This window comes from Ceratotherium simum, chromosome 4 (assembly GCF_057802395.1).
Source record: "Ceratotherium simum simum isolate JZ-2026a chromosome 4, ASM5780239v1, whole genome shotgun sequence".
Classification (NCBI taxonomy): Eukaryota; Metazoa; Chordata; class Mammalia; order Perissodactyla; family Rhinocerotidae; genus Ceratotherium; species Ceratotherium simum.
In genome coordinates, this window is record NC_141903.1 from 42016900 (window position 1) to 42038056 (window position 21157).

Here is a 21157-nt window from a genome sequence, read left to right on the forward strand (position 1 = left end):
AAATTTTGGGGCCAGCCCTGTGGCTTAGTGGTTAAGTGCGCACGCTCCGCTAATGGCAGCCCGGGTTCGGATCCCGGGCGCGCACCGACGCACCGCTTGTCTGGCCATGCTGAGGCCGCATCCCACATACAGCAACTAGAAGGATGTGCAACTATGACATACAAACTATCTACTGGGGCTTTGGGGGGAAAAAATAAATAAATAAATAAATAAAAAGACAAATTTTACAGGGCCAGCCCTGTGGTGTAGTGGTTAAGTTCGTGCGCTCCGCTTCGGCAGCCTGGGTTCATGGGTTCGGATACTGGGCACAGACCTACACCATCTGTCAGCAATGCTGTGGCGGCGACCCACATACAGAATAGAGGAAGACTGGCACAGATGTTAGCTCAGGGCAAATGTTCCTCAGCAATAAAAAAATAAATAAATCAGACAAATTTTACGGTATACGAATTATGTCTCAGAGGAAAAAACAATACAGAAAATGAAAGAGCAACAAATCAGAATTAGAAAAACTCAGAAAAGAATTAGAGGGCCGGCCCCGCGGCTTAGCGGTTAAGTGCACAGGATCCACTGCTGGCGGCCCGGGTTCGGATCCCGGGTTCCCACCGACGCACCACTTCTCTGGCCATACTGAGGCCGCGTCCCACATACAGCAACTAGAAGAATGTGCAACTATGACATACAACTATCTACTGGGGCTTTGGGGGAAAAATATAAATAAATAAATAAATAAATATTAAAAAAAAAAGAATTAGAAATAAAAGAACAAATGTCAGAAATGAAAACTAACCTAGAAAGGACACAAGAGCAAACAAACACAACAAACAATGGCTTAAAGGAATGACTGGACATAGAACGGCAAATACAGAACATAGACAAAGAAGATCCAACATAGTTATGCAGGAGTTTCCAAAGAAGAAAATCAAAGCACAAGAACAGAACAAATTCTGAACAATGTAATTCAAGAAAACTTAATTGAAATTCCAAAAGCTGTGAAACTATATACTGAAAAGGCACACTGCATACCTGGGAAAAACTGATCCAAAACAACCAACACCACAACATATTCTAGTAAAATTATTAGACTTTCAAGAAAAAAAATTGGGGTATCTAGCAAAAAAGAACAAGTAACATATAACTGAAAAGTCTGTTGCTGTTAGTGCCATCAAGCCAATTCCAACTCCTAATGACCCTGTGTACAGCAGAGCGGAACCTGTCCAGTCTTTTTGCGTCACCTCTCACCTTCCAGTGCTATCTCAGACAATGCTCTGCAGCTATTCATAGGGTCCTGAAAAGTAGATGGTCACAATTTGACGGTAATGCTATGTAACAAAAGAAAACAGAGCATTACTCCATTTAAGATACTCAAAAAAAGAATACAAGCTAAGGATGTTCTAGTCAGCTAAAGCGACTTTTAAGTATAAATGTGGGAAACTCATCAACATTCAAGAACTTAAGGAACACTATTCACACATGCCACTCTTTAGGAATCTATAGAAGAACGTCCTTCCAACAACCAAAATGATGAAGAGACATTAACACAAAATTAGCAGTAACACAATGAGATACCACTTTATACCCACCAGGATAGCAATAATCAAAAAATTTGAAAATAAGTGTTAGCAAGGAGGTGGAGAAGTTGAAATCCTTGTACATTGCTGGTGAGAATATAAAATGGTGCAAGTGCTGAGGAAAATAGTTTGGCGACTCCTCAAAAAGCTAAACATAGAATCAGCATATGACCCAGCAATTCCACTCCAAGATATATACCTAAAAGAAGTGAAAACAAGATAAACAAATACTTGTTCATGAATGTTCATAGAAGCACTATTCACAATAGCTAAAAGGTGGAAACAACCCAAATGCCCATCAACTGATAAATGAATAAACAATATGTGCTAAATCCAAATGGAATATGATTTGCCATACAATGCAATGAAGTACTAGTACATGCTACAACATGGATGAACCTTGAAAACATTGTTAAGTGAAAGATGCCAGACACAAAAGAAGCCAAACACATAATGTATGATTCATTTATATAAAATATCCAGAATAGGAAAATCTATAGAGATAAAAAATAGATTGGTGGTTGCCAGGGCCAGAAGTAAAGGAAAATGGGAAGTAACTGCTTAATGGGTATGAGGTTTTATTTTGGGGTGATGAAAACGTTTTGTCACTAGATAGAGAAAGTCACTGCACAACACTGTGAATGTACTAAATGCCACACAGTTGTTCACTTTAAAATGGTATATATGTGAATTTTATCTCAAAAAAAGAAAAAAGCTCATTAGAAGAAATGCTATAATGTCAGAAATAATCTGGTTTCATTAGCCTAAAAAAAAGACTGCTAGTGAGCATTAAAGACTAAATGAAGACTATAGAATAGAGAATATAAGAGCTATATGCTCTGACAATATAGATACAGTACAACTGTTTTTTAAAAAAAAAAGCAGGGGCCGGCCCGGTGGCGCAGCAGTTAAGAGCGTGCTCCGCTTTGGCAGCCCAGGGTTCGCAGGTTCAGATCCAAGGCACGCACCGACACACCACTTGTCAAGCCATGCTGTGGCAGCGACCCATATAAAGTAGAGGAAGATGGGCACAGATGTTAGCCCAGGACCAGTCTTCCTCAGCAAAAAAAAAAAAAGGATTAGCATCGGATGTTAGTTCAGGGCTAGTCTTCCTCACCAAAAAAAAAAAAAAAAAAAAATTTAACTGTTTTCAGTTTCTAATAAGTATTCAGCAGTACCCCTTATCCACAGTTTTAGTTACCCAGGGTCTGAAAATATTAAATGGAAAATTCCAGAAATAAACAATTCATAGGGGCCAGCCCCATGGCGTAGCGGTTAAGTGCGTGTGCTCTGCTGCTGGCGGCCTGGGTTCGGATCCGGGCGTGCACCGATGCACCGCTTGTCAGGCCATGCTGTGGCGGCACCCCACACAAATTGGACGGGCACGGATGTTAGCTTAGGGCCAGTCTTCCTCAGCAAAAAGAGGAGGATTGGCAGGGATGTTAGCTCAGGGCTGACCTTCCTCACAAAAAAAAATAAATAAATAATTCATAAGTTTTAAATTGCACGTTGTTCTGAGTAGCATGATGAAATCTTGTGCCGTCCCACTCTGTCCTGCCCGAGATGTGAATCATCCCTTTGTCCAGCATATCCATGCTGTATCAGCTACCCACCTGTCAGTCATTTAGTAGCCATTCTGGGTTATCAGATCGACTGTAGAAGTGTCACAGTATTTGTGTTCAAGTAACCCTAACTTCACTTAATAATGGGCCCAAACAGAGTAGTGATGCCGGCAATTCAGATATGCCAAAGAGAAGCCGTAAGGTGCTTCCTTCAAGTGAAAAGTTCTCAACTTAATAAGGAAAGAAAAAAATCGTATGCTGAGGCTAAGATCTACAGTAAGAATGAATCGTCTATCCACGAAATCGTGAAAGAAAAAGAAAGTCATGCTAGTTTTGCTGTTACACCTCAAACATGTATATATAGGAAAAAACACAGCATAATATAGAGTTCGGTACTATCCGCGGCTTCAGGCACCCAGTGGGCGTCTTGGAATGTATCACCCCACGGATAAGAGGGGACTGCTGTAAACTACTTCTATTTGGCTCTTATAATCACACAACATTCCACTAAGAATTGCCGAAATACATACTGACTGGTATGCTCCTATCACCGTCCTCCCCATTGTCCTAACACACAGACACACACAAAACTGCTTAATAAAAATGAAAACCATCACTTTCAAGTAGAGGGAAAGGTGACTACAAATTTAGTTACTAGGCACAATACTCTAATCGTAGCAGATTAGAAGCAATTCCAATTTCATCTCAATTTTTTGAGGATACCTCAGGCCACACGGCCACACTTCCCTAAACAAGCCATCAGTCTTGCCTAAATTTCACCAGCAGAGTTCAGATCCTAAAGAAAATCTCGGGCCAGCCCCGTGGCTTAGCAGTTAAGTGCACGCGCTCCGCTACTGGCGGCCCGGGGTTCGGATCCCGGGCGCATACTGACACACTGCTTGTCCGGCCATGCTGAGGCCGTGTCCCACATACAGCAACTAGAAGGATGTGCAACTATGACATACGACTATCTACTGGGGCTTTTGGGAAAAAAAGGAGGAGGACTGGCAATAGATGTTAGCTCAGAGCCAGTCTTCCTCAGCAAAAAGAGGAGGATTAGCATGGATGTTAGCTCAGAGCTGATCTTCCTCACAAAAAAAAAAAAAAAGAAAAAGAAAATCTCACTTTCACCATCCAGGCAACCCAACCACACAACAGTAATATTCTGGTTGTTTCTGAGAATAGCCCTGAAATGTCAATTACCCAGAATTCTTGTAGCACTGTACAAAAAGAGCTGCTATCCTCAAGTGACCCTAAACTACTCAAAAACACCAATTTCTGAATCAATGACTAAATCAAATTCAATATAGTTCTCCATTAAAGCACTTTGCCCTGATTTTATGAAAACTGACAACTCACATATAATACATGCACATGTAAAGAAATACCAACTTTCCGGAATATTCAATTAATCAGAACAAAAATATTACTCTACATTATTAGAATAACCAAACCCAACCTTTACATAAAAAGCAAGATCCTGGGGCTGCCCAGTGGCATAGTGGTTAAGTTCTGCGTCCTCCACTTCAGCAGCCTGGGGTTCCCACGTTTGGATCCCAGGCGCAGACCTACACCACTCATCAAGCCATGCTGTGGCGACAACCCACAAACAAAATAGAGGAGGACTGGCACAGATGTTAGCTCAGGGCCAGTCTTCCTCACAGCGAAAAAAAGAAGCAGGATCGTGAAGGGCCTCTAATTTTTACCTATATAACTGAAGTTATCATATAACAACCATGATGATTTCAAAAATTAGCTAGTTAAAGCTAATATAAGTGAAGAAAAAGCACAGTTCAGCTTAAATCACGGTTCAGTTTAACATCAAATTATTAATATGGTTACCTATTCATAGTTCCAGATACATCAACATCATTCATAAAGCATTCGATGCTCAAAGGGAGGTCTGAACCATTTGCACTCATCAATTTCTTGAGTTTCTCACACTCCTGAGACAGTCGTAATAATGCACGGATTTTGGACTTTATATCTAGCTTGTATTTCTTCCCAAATTCTTCACAGAAGTGATTTACTAACACCTCATCAAATTTTCTGCCTCCCAGTGTTGTGTCAAATGCAGTGGCCAGAACCTTAGAAAAAAGATAATTAATTCAAAAATTAACCAATCAATGTAAAATTTTATCATGATACATACTTAACTGGTAAACTGTAATAAAAAGAGAGGAAGACATTAAGGTTGAAACAAGGCAAGGTGCATGTGTCATTTAACCATTGTTACAATCACTGTGAAAAGAGACATTATAATCCCCGATTTATAGATGATGCTACAGGCCTAGACAGATCAGATAATCTGCAGGTCACAAAGCTACTAAGTGGTAAAAGTGGAATATATCTTCTCAATTCCAAATCCATGTCCTCTCCATTACACCAATCTGACTCCAAACAGCAATTACACACCCAAGGCCAAATACACTAACATGTCACGTACACAATTCTAGTCTCATTACTATCACAAAACTGTGAATAATACCAAAGGCCCAGCTCTATGCAGTTTACTACCAGGAAAGACGCTAAGGCCTTAACTCACAGCAATTTGTTTTTATTTAACACAGAAGTCTAATTAGCTTGGGTTATCCATTTTCCAAATCTCCAGCTCCGCTACGGGTGGCCCGGGTTCGGATCCCGGGCGCACACCGACGCACCGCTTCTCCCGCCATGCCAAGGCCGCGTCCCACATACAGCAACTAGAAGAATGTGCAACTATGACATGTAACTATCTACTGGGGCTTTGGGGAAAAAAAAAAAATAGAGGAGGATTGGCAATAGCTGTTAGCTCAGAGCCGGTCTTTCTCAGCAAAAAGAGGAGGATTAGCATGGATGTTAGCTCAAGGCTGATCTTCCTCACCAAAAAAAAAAAAAAAAAAAAACAACCACAATCACCTCAATATCATGAGGAAATTTTCTTAATAGGTTAACTGAAGAAAAACAGGACACTGAACTGAACACAGCATAATTCCAATTTTGTTTTCTTAAAAGACTAAAATGAAATACACCCACCTGTTAAGAATAGTAAGATTATGTTTTTCCTTTACACATAAACATTTTCCAAGTTTGGGGATATTTTTATGAGTATTTTTATAATTAAACTTTAATTATAATTGGAAAACTAACAGGTGACAGCTGACAGTGAAGGACAATTTGGGAAAAAGAAAAAAAGCAGATGATCACTAATACACATCACTTTGATCCAAAGCCAAGGCCAAATTATGGCCAGTATCTTCTGTTTAAAAAGGTGCAAGTATAGAATGGGTTTTCGAAATAATTCTGTTAGTGATTAAAGTAAAGTTTCAACACTGAGAACTACACTTGGTCCATCATTTATATCTGTAAAGATCACAAACCTCTTATTTCACAACCATCCCAAAGATTTGCTTTCTTATTTAAAAAAAAAAACTAGAAACAATAGAAACCAGAATATAAAGTGGAACCAAGTCTAGTTTTCAAAGAAACAGGACTGTAACAAACAGTCTCAAAATGCCCTCCAAACCTAACAAATACTTGTTTTGGGACAGATAGTCCCTCCCCACCAACCCCCAAATTGGAGAGAGAAAGCCAATTTAGACCTTGGCACCAAGAACCCTGATATAGAACCCAAATACTTAAAGCAAGTACTCAAAAAAATCCTTGGTTCGTAAGCAAATCCTAGATAAAATCGCCTAGCTACAGAATTGATTTTATATCCCATTTTGGAACTAGCATATACCAGCAAATTCAACTGTGACCATGATCACCCTTCTGGCCCCTCCTTGCCTTTAACACCACTAGACTTCTCTGTGTAGAAAACTGCTTTCTCCAAAGCTCTAAGCTTTCCAGAAATCTAGAATATCACTCCTAGTCTGGTTTCGTTTGGACGTTCAAGTTTCTAATCCCTCCACTCTTTTACCAGAATAATCAAAACCTTCAGAGCAAGAAGAGAATACCTTTATCATTTCCTCAATTCTCAGTGTACAATATACCAAGGGACTACATGTTAAAGAATCCTAATAAGCCTGCAAGGTAAGCATTATTTTCCCCACATTATAAATAAGAAAAATAAGGCTCAAGAATTTTAAGAGCTTTTTCCTCAAGATCCATGCTCTTTGCTTCACACCATGTCAACTCTTGGATAAATTATTAGGGACTTTACAACTTCCACCCCAACCCTACATATCTAGTTTATAGTTCAAATGGCAAGTTTCCATCAGTGAAACAAAATTCTAAATTTAAGCAATTCTTTCAATTGTCTGTCATAAATTTCTAATTACCATACACTTATAATACAGTCTTCCAGAAAAAATATACTTACTTTAAGTTTTCCTCTATTAAATGCACATACAGAAACTTGATAAGAAGAATGCCCCATGTCTACAAAAACTACATTTCTTGGTTTCTCTTCTAAGGCAGGAAGATCTTGCTTATAGATTCCATACGCAAGAGCAACTACACAAGAAAAAAAATTAAATTCACCATATTATCATTTAAGTAGTAAACTTAAAATTCACTTAAATAGGAAAAAACAGATTTTGTATATAGTGAATGGAGCCACATACACACTATGTTTTAGAAAGAATTAAATACTTTATAAGAACTTTATAGGGCTGGCCCCGTGGCTTAGCGGTTAAGTGTGCGCGCTCCGCTGCTGGCGGCCCAGGTTCGGATCCCAGGTGCACACCGATGCACCACTTCTCCAGCCATGCTGAGGCCACGTCCCACATACAGCAACTAGAAGGATGTGCAGCTATGACATACAACTATCTACTGGGCCTTTGGGGGAAGAAAAGGAGGAGGATTGGCTATAGATGCTAGCTCAGAGCCGGTCTTCCTCAGCAAAAAGAGGAGGGTTAGCATGGATTTTAGCTCAGAGCTGATCCTCCTCACCAAAAAAAAAAAGAACTTTATAAATTCTTTATAAAGAACTTTACTTTGCATAATTCGTTCATGAAGAACATTAACTCCAAAGAGTTAAATGGTGACATTCATTTTGGCTTCCTTTATGCTTCCAATTTCCAATTCCAGTTCCAATGATTTTGGCAATTTTTCCCAAACCACTTTCTCAATTTTTCCAAACACATTTTCCCAAATTTCTTCTACCTTGTGCCATCTCAAACATTCCCACATATCCTGCCCCTGAGATGTTGCTTTACATCCCATTCCTCTGACTGCACCTCCGTAAGTCAAAGAAAAGGCCAATCTTTAAACTAAAGCACTGCTCCAAACAGACAATACATGTGTTCCTTTCTAAAAAAGCATGTGATTAAATACCAAAATAGGTGCTATGAGGATACAGAAAAAGTACTGGTCAGATGAATTCTTCATATGTGACAGAGCATCCAAAAATACTATGACATATAGGTAGTAAGCATGCTAAGCAAAATAAAGAAGAAACTCTAGCGTTTTAAGACTTCACAAGTTTCAAGTCTAAGCAAAAATTTTAGTTAGTAGTCCCTCTTTACCTGCAGTAGTTTCATTCATTAATCGCAGGCAATTGAGACCAGCAATCTGTGTTGCATCCATCACTGATCGTCTTTCTGCATCAGTATAGAAGCAAGGAACCTACAAAAAAATTTGAAAGTTTACCATATTATGGAGATTCCTCATTTAAAATGCACCTGCCAAAAAAGTCAGTAAAATCCAGAGACGCCCTCAAATACCTACAGCAGTTTATTCTGTGTATGATCAAGGAAGTATTTCAAACCAGGAGGGAAAAGTTAGAATACTCAATAAGTAGTGGTGGGACAAATGGACAGCCATAGAGAAAGAAAATACAGTTGAATCCCTACTGCACCCCCATACCAAAATGTATTTCAAATCAAAGATTTAAATGTTAAAAAAAAATCATGAGTACCAGAATGAAAGGGAATTTTTAGTATCAGAGTAGGACGGGATTTCTAAATATAACACAAAACTCAGTAGAAAAAAAGGGCAGGAGGAGGATTAACAAATTTGACTCATAAAAAATTTCTAATGACCAAATGGGGAAAAATATTTGCAACTCACGTCATAAAACGGCCAAGAGCTAATCTCTCTAATATATTAAGAACTATAAATCAAAATGAAGACCACAGACTCAAAATAAAACAAGCAAAGGACAGGAAGCTTTTACAGAAAGGGAAATACAAAATGGGTCTTAAATGAAAAACTGTTCAACTTCACCTAGAGTAAAATATCAAAATCACATACACTTTGATAGCATAATTCACCAATTAGAATTAGCTAATACACCAACATGCTGGGCTGCTGAGGCTGTGGTCAAACAAGCCCTCTCATACATTGCTGGTGGAAGTGTAAATTAGTACAAATTTTTTAAAAGGCAATTAACAGCTGTTAAAATTACAAATACAGGGGCCGGCCCGGTGGCGTAGCGGTTAAGCGCACGCGCTCCGCTGCTGCGGCCCGGCGTTCGCCGGTTCGGATCCCAGGCACACCAACGCACCGCTTGTCAAGCCATGCTGTGGCGGCGTCCCATATAACATAGAGGAAGATGGGCACAGATGTTAGCCCAGGGCCCATCTTTCTCAGCATAAAAGGGGAAGATTGGCAACAGATGTTAGCTTAGGGCTGATCTCCTCACACACACACACACACAAAAAATTACAAATACACATATCCTTTGTCCCAGCAATTACATTTCTAGAAATTCAGCCTATAAATCCTACAAACATCACATAAGAGCAAAACGATATTTGTTCAAGTTTACTCATTGCAGCATTATTTACAATTTAAAAAAAACAAAGAAATGGGAAGCAACCTGAATGTCCAACAAAAAGAGACTGGTTAAACAGATTACTGTACAAGCGTAACTAGAATACTCTGCAGACACTATAAGGAATGAAGTACGTCTTCACTGCTATGGAACAAATACAAGATAAATTGTCCAAAATTTGTTAAAATAAAAATGAAAGTAAAAAAAAGACCTATACAGGGGCCAGCCCAGTAGCGTAGTGGTTAAGTCCGGCACACTCCACTTTGGTGGCCCGGGTTTTCAGGTTCAGATCCTGGGTGCAGACCTACACCACTCATCAAGCCATGCTGTGGCAGCAACCCACATATAAAGTAGAGGAAGACTGGCACAGATGTTAGCTCAGGGCCAATCTTCCTCATCAAAAAAAAAAAAAAAAGATCTATACATATTTGCTTGGGTACTTAAAAACCTCTGGAAAGATCTGTAACAAAGTGGTAAAACTGGTAACCTCTGGGAAGGAAAAACTACTTACGAGGTAGCAGAGGGTGCTAAAGCTTCCTATACACTTTTTTACACATTTGATTTTTGAACACTGGGGCTATCACTACCTTCCCCAAAAAATAAAGTCTGTTTTAACAATAATCAATTTATAAATACAGCAAAATACATCTAGGTTCCATTTACACAGCAATCAGATATACCATAGTACCAAGAGCCAGAGCAGTGACTGTGCAGAGTAGAGTTCACATTGAGGCCAGAGACTGCTATCAGAAAGGCCCAATGGCAAGCTTGGCCCTTTCCTGGCATATAGGAACTTAAATGATAAACAGTTCCCTAAAGTGATAGAAAAATTTCCCTAAATGATAAGAGTAGCTCACTGTGCCTAAACTGTACAACACAGTTATGCTGAATACCTACTTTACTTCTGGGAGTCTGGAATTCCGGTACATGCTAGGCATAGGGTGCCTATACGACTGACCACCAATAGAAACTCCGGATTCCTAGGCTCAGGCAGAACTTCCCTGGAGTATGACATTTCACACGTGTTGTCACAACTTGTTGCTGGAGGAATTAAGGTCTGACTCTGGAAGTCACTCTTGGAAGGGGACTCTCGGAAGTTTCTGCCAAGTTTCCTCCAGACATTGGCCATCACCTTCTCCCTTTTGTTGATTCTGCTTTGTATCTTTTCAATGTAATGAATCTTAGCCATGAGTATAGCTATAAGCTAAGTCCTGTGAATTCTCCTAGCAAATCACCAAAACTCAGTGTTGTCCTGAGAACCCTCAACAAATGACTTAATATATCACCTTTTAACTTGATTCCAAAAGCTGGAAAAGCCACTCAGGCATTCTGCCATTTAACATAAATTTTACTTCTACACTAAGCATAATGCAGGATCAAAGTTAGGGCACTAGATGGGGGAAACAAGGACAAATATAAGAGACCAATAGAGAGTTGGGAAAAAGCAGAAACCATCTAAGAAATACAGTGCCTGTATTGAATCTGAGCTCTTTTAAGAGAAATAACATTTCTATTCTTAGAATCCCCAAAATGCAGCACATAGCCATAATCCAATTCTTCCTGACAAACTTGAGTTCTACTTCACTAGATAACCAAGAACCAAGGAATCCACCAGACAACAGACTGTGTGGTAAAAAGCCACCTAACAGTCCTTGCTTTGCCAATCAATGCACCAACATTAAGACAAAAGAGGGCCGGCCCCATGGCTTAGCAGTTAAGTGCGCGCGCTCCGCCACTGGTGACCCAGGTTTGGATCCCGGGCGCGCACCGATGCACCGCTTCTCCGGCCATGCTGAGCCTGTATCCCACATACAGCAACTAGAAGGATGTGCAGCTGTGACATGCGGCTATCTGCTGGGGCTTTGGGGGAAAAATAAATAAATAAAAATTTTAAAAAAAAAAGACAAAAGAAGCCACAGAACTAAAACTGCAGAATGAGGAGATTCAGTGGCAAAGCCAATCCAACTACTCAAATTTCAACTGTCCCTAAGGACTCCACCATACTATAAGCATAAAGCTACAAAGAGCCAGGCTTCCATCTAAATAGGAATACGGAAAAGACACTACTGCTGACTTACTTCTAGTGCTAGATACATTAGAGAAAGCAAAGATACAGAGATAGAAATGGCTAAAAAGACTGTTTCTAAGGGAGAGTATTCAACAAACGAGTGGCTACCGTGTGCCAGGCACTATGCTAGGTGCTAGAAGAAATCCAGGAAGAAATGATATTTGAAATAAGCCTCTAAATAGGTAGAATAACAGAGGAGGGCTGAGCAAAAACTAGTGGGCAGAAAATATTCAAGAAAATGAAGACTAGTTTGATAAATTCTTAAAATAACCATTACAACCTAAGGCAAAAAGCAATTTTATTTGCAGTTAACAGCTTTCTTCTCTCTGCTTCTTTATGCAAGTTCCCAATAATGTGTAGAGATCAAACTCACCGAAACAACACAGTCCACGACAGGCTTCTTAAGAGCACTTTCTGCCGTCTCCTTCAGTTTGGACAAAAGCATGGCAGTCACTTGCTCCATGGTAAAATTTCGCTCTTCCTCCATATATCTCACCTGCAATAAAACAATAAAAGGATCTAGACTTAATATTTTTCTTCATAAACTAAAAGCCTAAAGTGACATTATCAATGGACCATTACCTCAAGAGGAAATTGAAGAAAGTTAGTTTTGGAAACAAAATAACTAGAAGGTCACTTCTAGCTGGTCAAACATGAAACCTGGAGATGAGGACCAATGGGTAAACAATACACTGTGACCACCAACAAAACTTGAGACAATTACCTGTGCAGGAGCAAACTGGTATAGCTCACCGTGACCCACAGTGCCCCTCCAGAGAGGGGTCTGGTGGTGGAAACTATTGTACCATCTGACATACTATGTATGTTTTACTTTATTTACTGTGTTGACTTGATTATCATCTCCCTAATTAGGATCCAATCTAACCTGAGGACACGGTTTTTGTCAAATTTGTTCACTGTCATAGCCTCAGCCCTTAGGACAGACCTGACACAATAAATACTTGCTGAATTAAAGAATAAATGATGAACACAGCTTCAAGATATCCTACCTTGGATAAAAGTCTGCAACTCTGACAAGAATTGCAAACTTTAAATGCTGAAAGAATGCCTAGGATCAGCCCCATCCCAAACTACAATCCAGACCAGAAAACATCACTCTCTTTTTTTAGCTGCTGCTCCAGCTCAGCTTGAACACCACCTTCTCCTCACGTCTCATCCCCAGCCCAAACATAATTTATTCTGGTTTAGAATCTAACAGTGTCTCACTTCACTGCACGATAAAGATGGGAAAATCTCCTGGTGAGCCTCTATCTAAGCTACCGTGATATTTGCTTAATTCTGAGTCAATTTCTTGTACTTGGATCCACTTGTTCCCCACGTCTTCTCCCTACCCTCTTTCTCCTTTGGCTCCTGCAATGCTTATGACTAAATCTGCCAATACCCATCCTGGGCCGGCCCCATGGCTCAGTGGTTAAGTGCACACGCTCTGCTACTGGCGGCCCGGGTTCGGATCCCGGGCGCACACCGACGCACCGCTCGTCCAGCCATGCTGAGGCCGCATCCCACATACAGCAACTAGACGGATGTGCGACTACGACATACAACTATCTACTAGGGCTTTGGGGAAAAAAAAAAAGGAGGAAGATTGGCAATAGATGTTAGCTCAGAGCCAGTCTTCCTCAGCAAAAAGAGGAGGATTAGCATGGTTGTTAGCTCAGGGCTGATCTTCCTCACAAAAAGTAAAAATAAAAAAATAGCCATCCTATTTATTTCTTAACTGTTAAGTATCCCCCATTTCCTCACCTCCCTTTTTTTTCCTTTTTCCCTCCCCTGCATTCCTGATTTATCCATTACTAGGTCATTCAAACTGTTCTGAGATAACTGCCACAGATATCCTAAGTAAACCCAATGATCATTCTTCAGTTATCCGAATTCTTCATTTCTAAGTTCAACTGAATTCTCAGCTACAATAGCACAATTGACTATCTTTTTCTCACAATTATCATCATCTCTTGGATTCTGAGCCTGTTTCCATGATCATTATTTCTCCAACTGGAGTGTCTCAAACACCAAATCTCCCCTCTACATTCAGTTGCCCAGAAAGCTCAACCACCCTTTTCTGGTTTCCTCTTACCACCTCTGAGAGCAAAAGAGGCAGATGTGTCCACCCTACCCACCTGCCAGCCTCTCACTTCTTTCATATGATCAGTTCACTGCATGCTTCACAAAGAGACTCTTCCAGATGTCCCAGAGATATCCAAGACTAAACCCCCTTTTCCCCAAAAGAACAACACCTCTTTTCAACCTAAACCCTAGTGTCAAGAGTATGGCCATGTATCTGGCTAGTGACCTTAAAATGTTGATTTCTTTGCCTGATCTTCCAGAATTTGTTCACTAAAATCACAGCAGAAAGACTGCTGCATCAGTAAACAAGATGAGCAGCAACAGCAGTATAAACTTTAAACCATCACTACCCACCTGTCCAACCCATTTATTAATAGTTCCACCTACAGCTCCCAACCAAAATCCAGATCATTCAAAAAAATGCCAAATGGTATTTACTAACAAAAGCTTTTCCTAAGGATTTGTAAGCATTTTCACTACAACTTGAAATCAGAATGGTACTGATATACATTGACCTGGATAAAATAAAATACTGTCTATTTTAATTATAAGGCATTATCTTGAAAACCTTACCTTTATACCTGTTAATCCAGTGGGCAACTGCACAATATCATATGCAAGGTTAGGTTTTTCTGCCTCCACAAACGGATCAGAGAATGCTCGGCCATGGAATCTTTTAAATCCTTGGACTGTGTTCTTTGCATTGGAAATTACCTAAGAGAAAGAATATCGGAATCAAAAAGTGGAAAGACTAACAGCAATTAAATGAAGGGGGGAAAAAAAATCAAGAACCTCAGAGTAAATTAGCATCATTTTAACTCCACAAAGTTTCCTTCCGAGTGTCAGTTTTCTTCAGCACTTAACCTTTCTTAATGGTGCCTGCTAGCATGTGAGGTGAGGGGTAAGGGACTTAACAGGTCACACAGTGGCAGGGCTGGGACCAGAGCTCAGCTGGTCCTACTTCTCCACAAAGACAGGTCATTACACTTATAAAAATATTTTCTATTGTTAAACTTCTAATAAACATTTACATAAAATTATTTTTAGCTTTTAAAAATTACCCAGTTTGTGTTTCAAACTTTCCAGGAGTCAATTTGGCAATATGTATCAATTCAGAAATTCCAGTGAAAGAAATTTACCATAAAGGAAAAAAAGATGACAATAAGTACACAAAATAAATGCAAAAAGATATTAGAAGAGTATTATTTATAATAGCAGAAGACTGGTAATAGCCTGGATGGTCTATAACAGGGGAATGGGTAAATATATTATGGTATAGCCATACAGTGGGTAAGATTACTTTAGAAGGTTGGAAGACAAGTATCTATATGGTATGATCTCACTTTCTTGGGGGTGAGCGTGCATTTATACGCTTATAAAGAGTAGAAAAGGTTATATGCTAAGATACCAACAGTGATTTCTGGATAACGGTAGTACAAGTAACTTCCAAATTCCTTATACTTCTATATCTATATTTTCTAATTTCTCTAGAATAAACTATTAGAATTTATGAAAAAAAATGCTGGCAAACACATTCAAAAAACTCAAGAATGAACTTGTGCTTAAGATTTACAAGTTTCTCTTCCCAATGCATAAGTGTAACAAGCCCCAAGAAAAAAATGCAGAGCTCCTCTGCATTGGCTACATCAAGAGGCACACAGAAGTCCTTTTGTAAAACAATATGAGGGGCCGGCCCTGTGGCTTGGTGGTTAAGTGCGCGCGCTGCGATGCTGGTGGCCCGGGTTCGGATCCCGGGTGCGCATCGAGGCACCACTTCTCCTTTCATCCTGAGGCCGAGTCCCACATACAGCAACTAGAAGGATGTGCAGTTACGACACACAACTATCCAATGGGGCTTTGGGGGTAAAAAATAAAAATAAATAAAATCTTAAAAAAAAAAAAAAAAAAAAAAAACAATATGAGGCCTCCAAAATCAGGTCCTGCTTCAGTAAGCTGTCAAGGAGAAACTCAATATTACAATAACTACGTCAATCTAAAACCAGGCATGGGCCGGCCCTGTGGCTTGGTGGTTAAGTGCGCGCGCTGCGATGCTGGTGGCCCGGGTTCGGATCCCGGGTGCGCATCGAGGCACCACTTCTCCGTTCACCCTGAGGCCGAGTCCCACATACAGCAACTAGAAGGATGTGCAGCTGCGACACACAACTGTCCACTGGGGCTTTGGGGGGAAAAATAAAATAAATAAAATCTTAAAAAAAATAAATAAATAAATAAATAAATAAAACCAGGCAGCTATTTAGTGCAATAACTATTCTCAATAATGAAAGTAAGTTTAAAAACAGGAAAAATTCCCTGGAATTTTACAAGGAAAGACATTTCAAAATAGCTCCGTACTTGCTATCTACTGCCTCCTAAAGTATATTGAATCTTCTGAAAATGAGATTCTAAATACCCAATTTAATTAAAAAATCAATTGGCCAAGCACCATTTTCTTAGGCTTAAAAATTTTAGGCCCTGCCAGTTCCAGAAAGAGAGACAGTTATTTATTCTAAACGTTGCTCCAGATGGAATCATAAAAAGATCAAACATGCAACTCTTTGATTTTACAGCACCCTCAAACACTCAGGATAACAGAACTCTCGGGGGTTCTGTTGCTCTGAAACCAGCAAATATGTCAATTCCTGGTTTACAAAGTAAACTAATGACAAGTGTGCTTTTACAAGTTTGCTTTCCTTCCTTGAGAACCTTGATTAACAAGATCAAATTTGAAGACAACACTGATCCTAAATATGAGTAAGATGAAAACCCAAAATGACAGACTTTAAGGAACATTTAAAATATCCACGAACAAGCAAGCCTTGCTTAAACAAGATCTGAGCAAAATACATCCTAATAGTTTGCATTAAATAGATTATACTCTTCATGCTGTTTTAAAAAGCTATTTGCAGGCCGGACCCGTGGCTTAGTGGTTAAGTGCGCGCGCTCCGCTGCTGGCGGCCCGGGTTCGGATCCCGGGCGCGCACCGACGCACCACTTCTCTGGCCATGCTGAGGCCGCGTCCCACATACAGTAACTAGAAGGATGTGCAGCTATGACATACAACTATCTACTGGGGCTTTGGGGGAAAAAATAAATAAATAAATAAAATTAAAAAAAAGAAGCTCATGGCTTAAAAAGCTATTTGCTTCTCACTCAAGCACATGAGAATAGGGATCAGGTCTGTCTCTCTCAGTTGTATGCCTAGGGCCTCCCAGTGCTAGGCACCTAATGGGCACTCAAACAGGTGCTGAATGGAAGAATGGACAAACTAAATAAAGAAGTTATTTTAGGAAGAAACAAAACTCTACCTGGCTTTTAGCTGCTGCTCCAATTGAACGATTCTTAGGACCAAAAGAAATGCAAGCCCTAGAAGATAAAACAAACATTAAAGCATCAAAACTTACTGCAATATTAAAAAAAAAAAAACTTATTGCAACATTATATCCAAAACCATAGCAGGTGAGATTTCTGAGTCTTAGGCTAAAAAGCCATATGTATTAACAACCCACAATAAGTCTATGATTTTGACCTTTCCATTGAGTAAAACTGTCCATGGAATAGGCTGCCTCTTGGAATAACGGCAGTCCTGTCCTTTAGATGTTGAAGCACAAGTTTGACGTGATGACTATCTGTTTAGAATACTACAGAGAGGTACACTCCATTATCCTCTAATTCTTCAAGTCTGGTGTTCAGAATCCCAATATAAAATAATGTACCCTTATGTGAGCACACCAACTAAATGTTCTTTGTTTTTAAAAATAGCTCATAACTTCACCAAGAGAATATCCTATAAACCCTAAAAACAACTCTTGTCTTATCGCATGTAAGTAAAAAGTAATTTTTCTAAAACTAGCTTCCAAGGACTCCGAATTTCTGAAAAGGAATTTCATTCCCACTTCTGAACACATTCTTCCAAATCACCAACTCATACAGTACCTGCTGGTTTGATCTATTTGCTGTTTATTTTAGAAAGCAGAACTGAAACCTGCTTAAAACTATAACTACTTTAAAACACCGTGTTTGGGGGCCAGCCCAGTGGCATAGCTGTTAAGTCCACACGCTCCGCTTCGGTGGCCCAGGGTTCACGGGTTCGGATCCTGGGCGCAGATCTACGCACTGCTGATCAAGCCATGTGACGGCGTCCCATATAAAGTACAGGAAGATGGGCACAGATGTTAGCCCAGGGCCAATCTTACTCAGCAAAAGAAAAAAAAAAGAGGAGGCTTGGCAACAGATGTTAGCTCAGGGCTAATCTTCCTCAAAAAAAATAATAATAATATTATTAATAATATGTACGTAAGCTTCGAATGAGCACATTTGTATTCCTTACCCTTTAATAAATGTTGTACTCTACATAGAACTTAGTTCAGAGTTCCAGATGCCCCCCCACACACACAAACTCAGTCACACATGAAATAGTTTAATAAATATCTTTTCAAAAAAATTGGGGCCAGCCCAGTGGCACAAGCGGTTAATTGTGCGCGCTCCACTGCGGCAGCCCGGGGTTCACTGGTTCAGATCCTGGTGCGCACCTACGCACCACTTGTCAAGCCATGCTGTGGCGGCGTCCCATATAAAGTGGAGGAAGATAGGCACAGATGTTAGCCCAGGGCCAGTCTTCCTCAGCAAAAAGAGGAGGATTGGCAGATGTTAGCTCAGGGCTGATCTTCCTCACATACATACATATATACATAAATAAATCACTGTGTTTAAACTTAAAAAGTCAGTTATACTGGAGTTAATGCTTTTCCTATTATAGCCCCTTTGCTTCCCCCTGTTTTTCACTCTAATTGATCCCTCTGGAACCTTGCCTCATGTTCCCTTTACTCTCATGTATTTATCACCTCCGTTTCCAGTAGCTGCTTTCTCTCAAACTAAAACAAGATCAAATTCACCCACACCACCCAAAAATCCTAAAAGACAAAGCTCTTCCCAGCATCCATTTTCCTCTCAAGTTAGTTAAGTCTCTCTTCCTCCTACTTTAATAATAATAACTGCATCAATTGCTTATGTGTACTATCTCACTTAATCCCCATAAGCACTCTATCTTATCCCCACTTTATAGGAGAGGAACTGAGTCCAAAAAGGTAAATTTATCCAGGGTCATGTAATCTGAAAGCAATGGAGTCAGGACTGTAGATCATTTCTCCATATTTCACACTCTAGCTCTGACCCTCTCTATCCTCCCTGGATCCCTAGCTCTTCCAATTTAGCAGAGTGAGTAAGAATAAGGGCTCTGGAGCCATACAGCCTTGGTCCAAATCTCACTACATTAGATGACTTATTAATCAAGTAGAATTGTTTTACTTAAATCTATTAGCCCTGTATAAACTGGCAGAATGCTGGGCCTCTCTGTGCCTCAGAGGCCCTTTCCAACCAATGTGTTAAGAACCCCTGTGAGCCAATGTCCCAGAGCAGTTGCAGGCAGCTATGCCCTATATTAATATGGCATAGCCTGGATCTCCTCATATTTCCTTTGAACCCTAAGCTCTGTGAGCCTAGAATGTGCTGGAAGTAGCCTCTCAAGAAGCACAGGTGCCAAGCTCAGCCTTTCTGGAAATATACCACCAATCACTAAAACCAAAAGAAAAATTCCTGAGTACCACCTAAATGTCTCTAACACAGACCATACTGCTCTTTAGGAATTGCCCAAGGCAATCTTACCTACTCCATTCACTCTCCCCACTCCAAAAAGGCCTTCTAGCCTAAGCCTAACAAATGCTAAACCTACATCTTTCGTTTTTTTGTGAGGAAGATCAGCCCTGAGCTAACATCCATGCTAATCCTCCTCTTTTTTTGCTGAGGAAGACCGGCTCTGAGCTAACATCTATTGCCAATCCTCCTCCTTTTTCTTCCCCCAAAGCCCCAGTAGACAGTTGTATATCATAGTTGCACATCCTTCTAGTTGCTGTATGTGGGACGCGGCCTCAGCATGGTTGGAGAAGCGGTGCGTCGGCGCACGCCTGGGATCCGAACCCGGGGCCGCCAGTAGCAGAGCGCACGCACTGAACCACTAAGCCACAGGGCCGGCCCCCTACATCTTTCTAAAAGCCACCAGATCTGAATTTCTAAGGTATATCTCACCAATATCTCAATCCCAACATAACTAAAAGGCAACGTTATTTATGTTCCTGCAGCCCTTTTTTCAAAACTTCATCTCCTCAAAACAATTACTAGCTCTAGGAACAAAAAACATTAATGTTCCCAACTTTAAGTCCTGTTGAAGGGTTAATTTCCTATTCTACCTAGGTAACTCTGAATCTGTCTTGCTTCTACTTACCTTCCAAACAAAACCAATTACCAACAAATAAAGCCCAGATTCCTTATTGTGGAACCTAAGGCTTTTCACCATCCCCACCCCCACCCTCACCCCCATTTTCCTGCTGCACCTCATGCACACAGTGACCCAACACAAGTTAAACAGCCTTCCAATCTTCCTGCTGTGCTCATACTACTTTTGCCACCTGAAATGCCCTGGTCCTTCTAAATCTCACTCATTCTCCAGAAATATCACCTACTTTGTCTGTGAGGCCTTCCCAATCCTCTTCAAGTAAAAATTAATCATTTCTACCTCCTAAAACTTATTAGACTTGGCTTAAAACTTTCTGGACTTTGGGCAATGCAGATATAAAACATTTCCATCAATGCAGAAAGCTCTGCTGTACAGATCTGCTCTAGGTAATATTCTCCTTGAAGTCAATTAACATTTTTACTTACTTTTAAAATCCACATTTGTCTTCTAATAGGAAGTGTTTCATACATCTTGAAAAGCTAAATAAGTCTGTCTCAGTTCAAATTACTCATCCTTTTTTGGTCTATACATAGTTACACTACAGTTTCCAACTTCTTACAAAGCAATCAAATGTCACTAATGGAACATCAATTTTGACCACATAATATAGCAGCTACATCTCAAACAAGGCATAACTCTTGCAAAGTATGGGGAAAGTTAACTTTTCTTATCACATCATAGAAAATCATCAATATAATATCACTACATAATTCTTACAGTCTACAAAGGTTATTTAACAATAAGCCAGGGCCAGCACCCAGAGGCCTAGTGGTTAAGTTTGATATGCTCCACTTCAGTGGCCCAGGTTCGGCTTCCAGGCACGGACCTACACCACTCATCTGTCAGTAGCCATGCTGTGGCAGCTCACATACAAGGAGGATT

At 40.1% G+C, this 21157-nt stretch overlaps 1 protein-coding gene across 1 annotated transcript in view; it reads right to left on the reverse strand.

The window, feature by feature from the left end:
- Positions 1-21157, reverse strand: part of HSPA4 (heat shock protein family A (Hsp70) member 4) — a 46777-nt gene that overhangs the window by 18399 nt on the left and 7221 nt on the right. The window contains exons 2-7 of the mRNA XM_004420200.3: positions 17292-17349; positions 14560-14700; positions 12275-12397; positions 8584-8683; positions 7437-7570; positions 4976-5220 (exon numbers count right to left, since the gene is read on the reverse strand). Of these exons, the coding sequence (XP_004420257.1) occupies positions 4976-5220; positions 7437-7570; positions 8584-8683; positions 12275-12397; positions 14560-14700; positions 17292-17349 (801 nt within the window). The remainder of the gene's footprint in view (positions 1-4975; positions 5221-7436; positions 7571-8583; positions 8684-12274; positions 12398-14559; positions 14701-17291; positions 17350-21157) is intronic.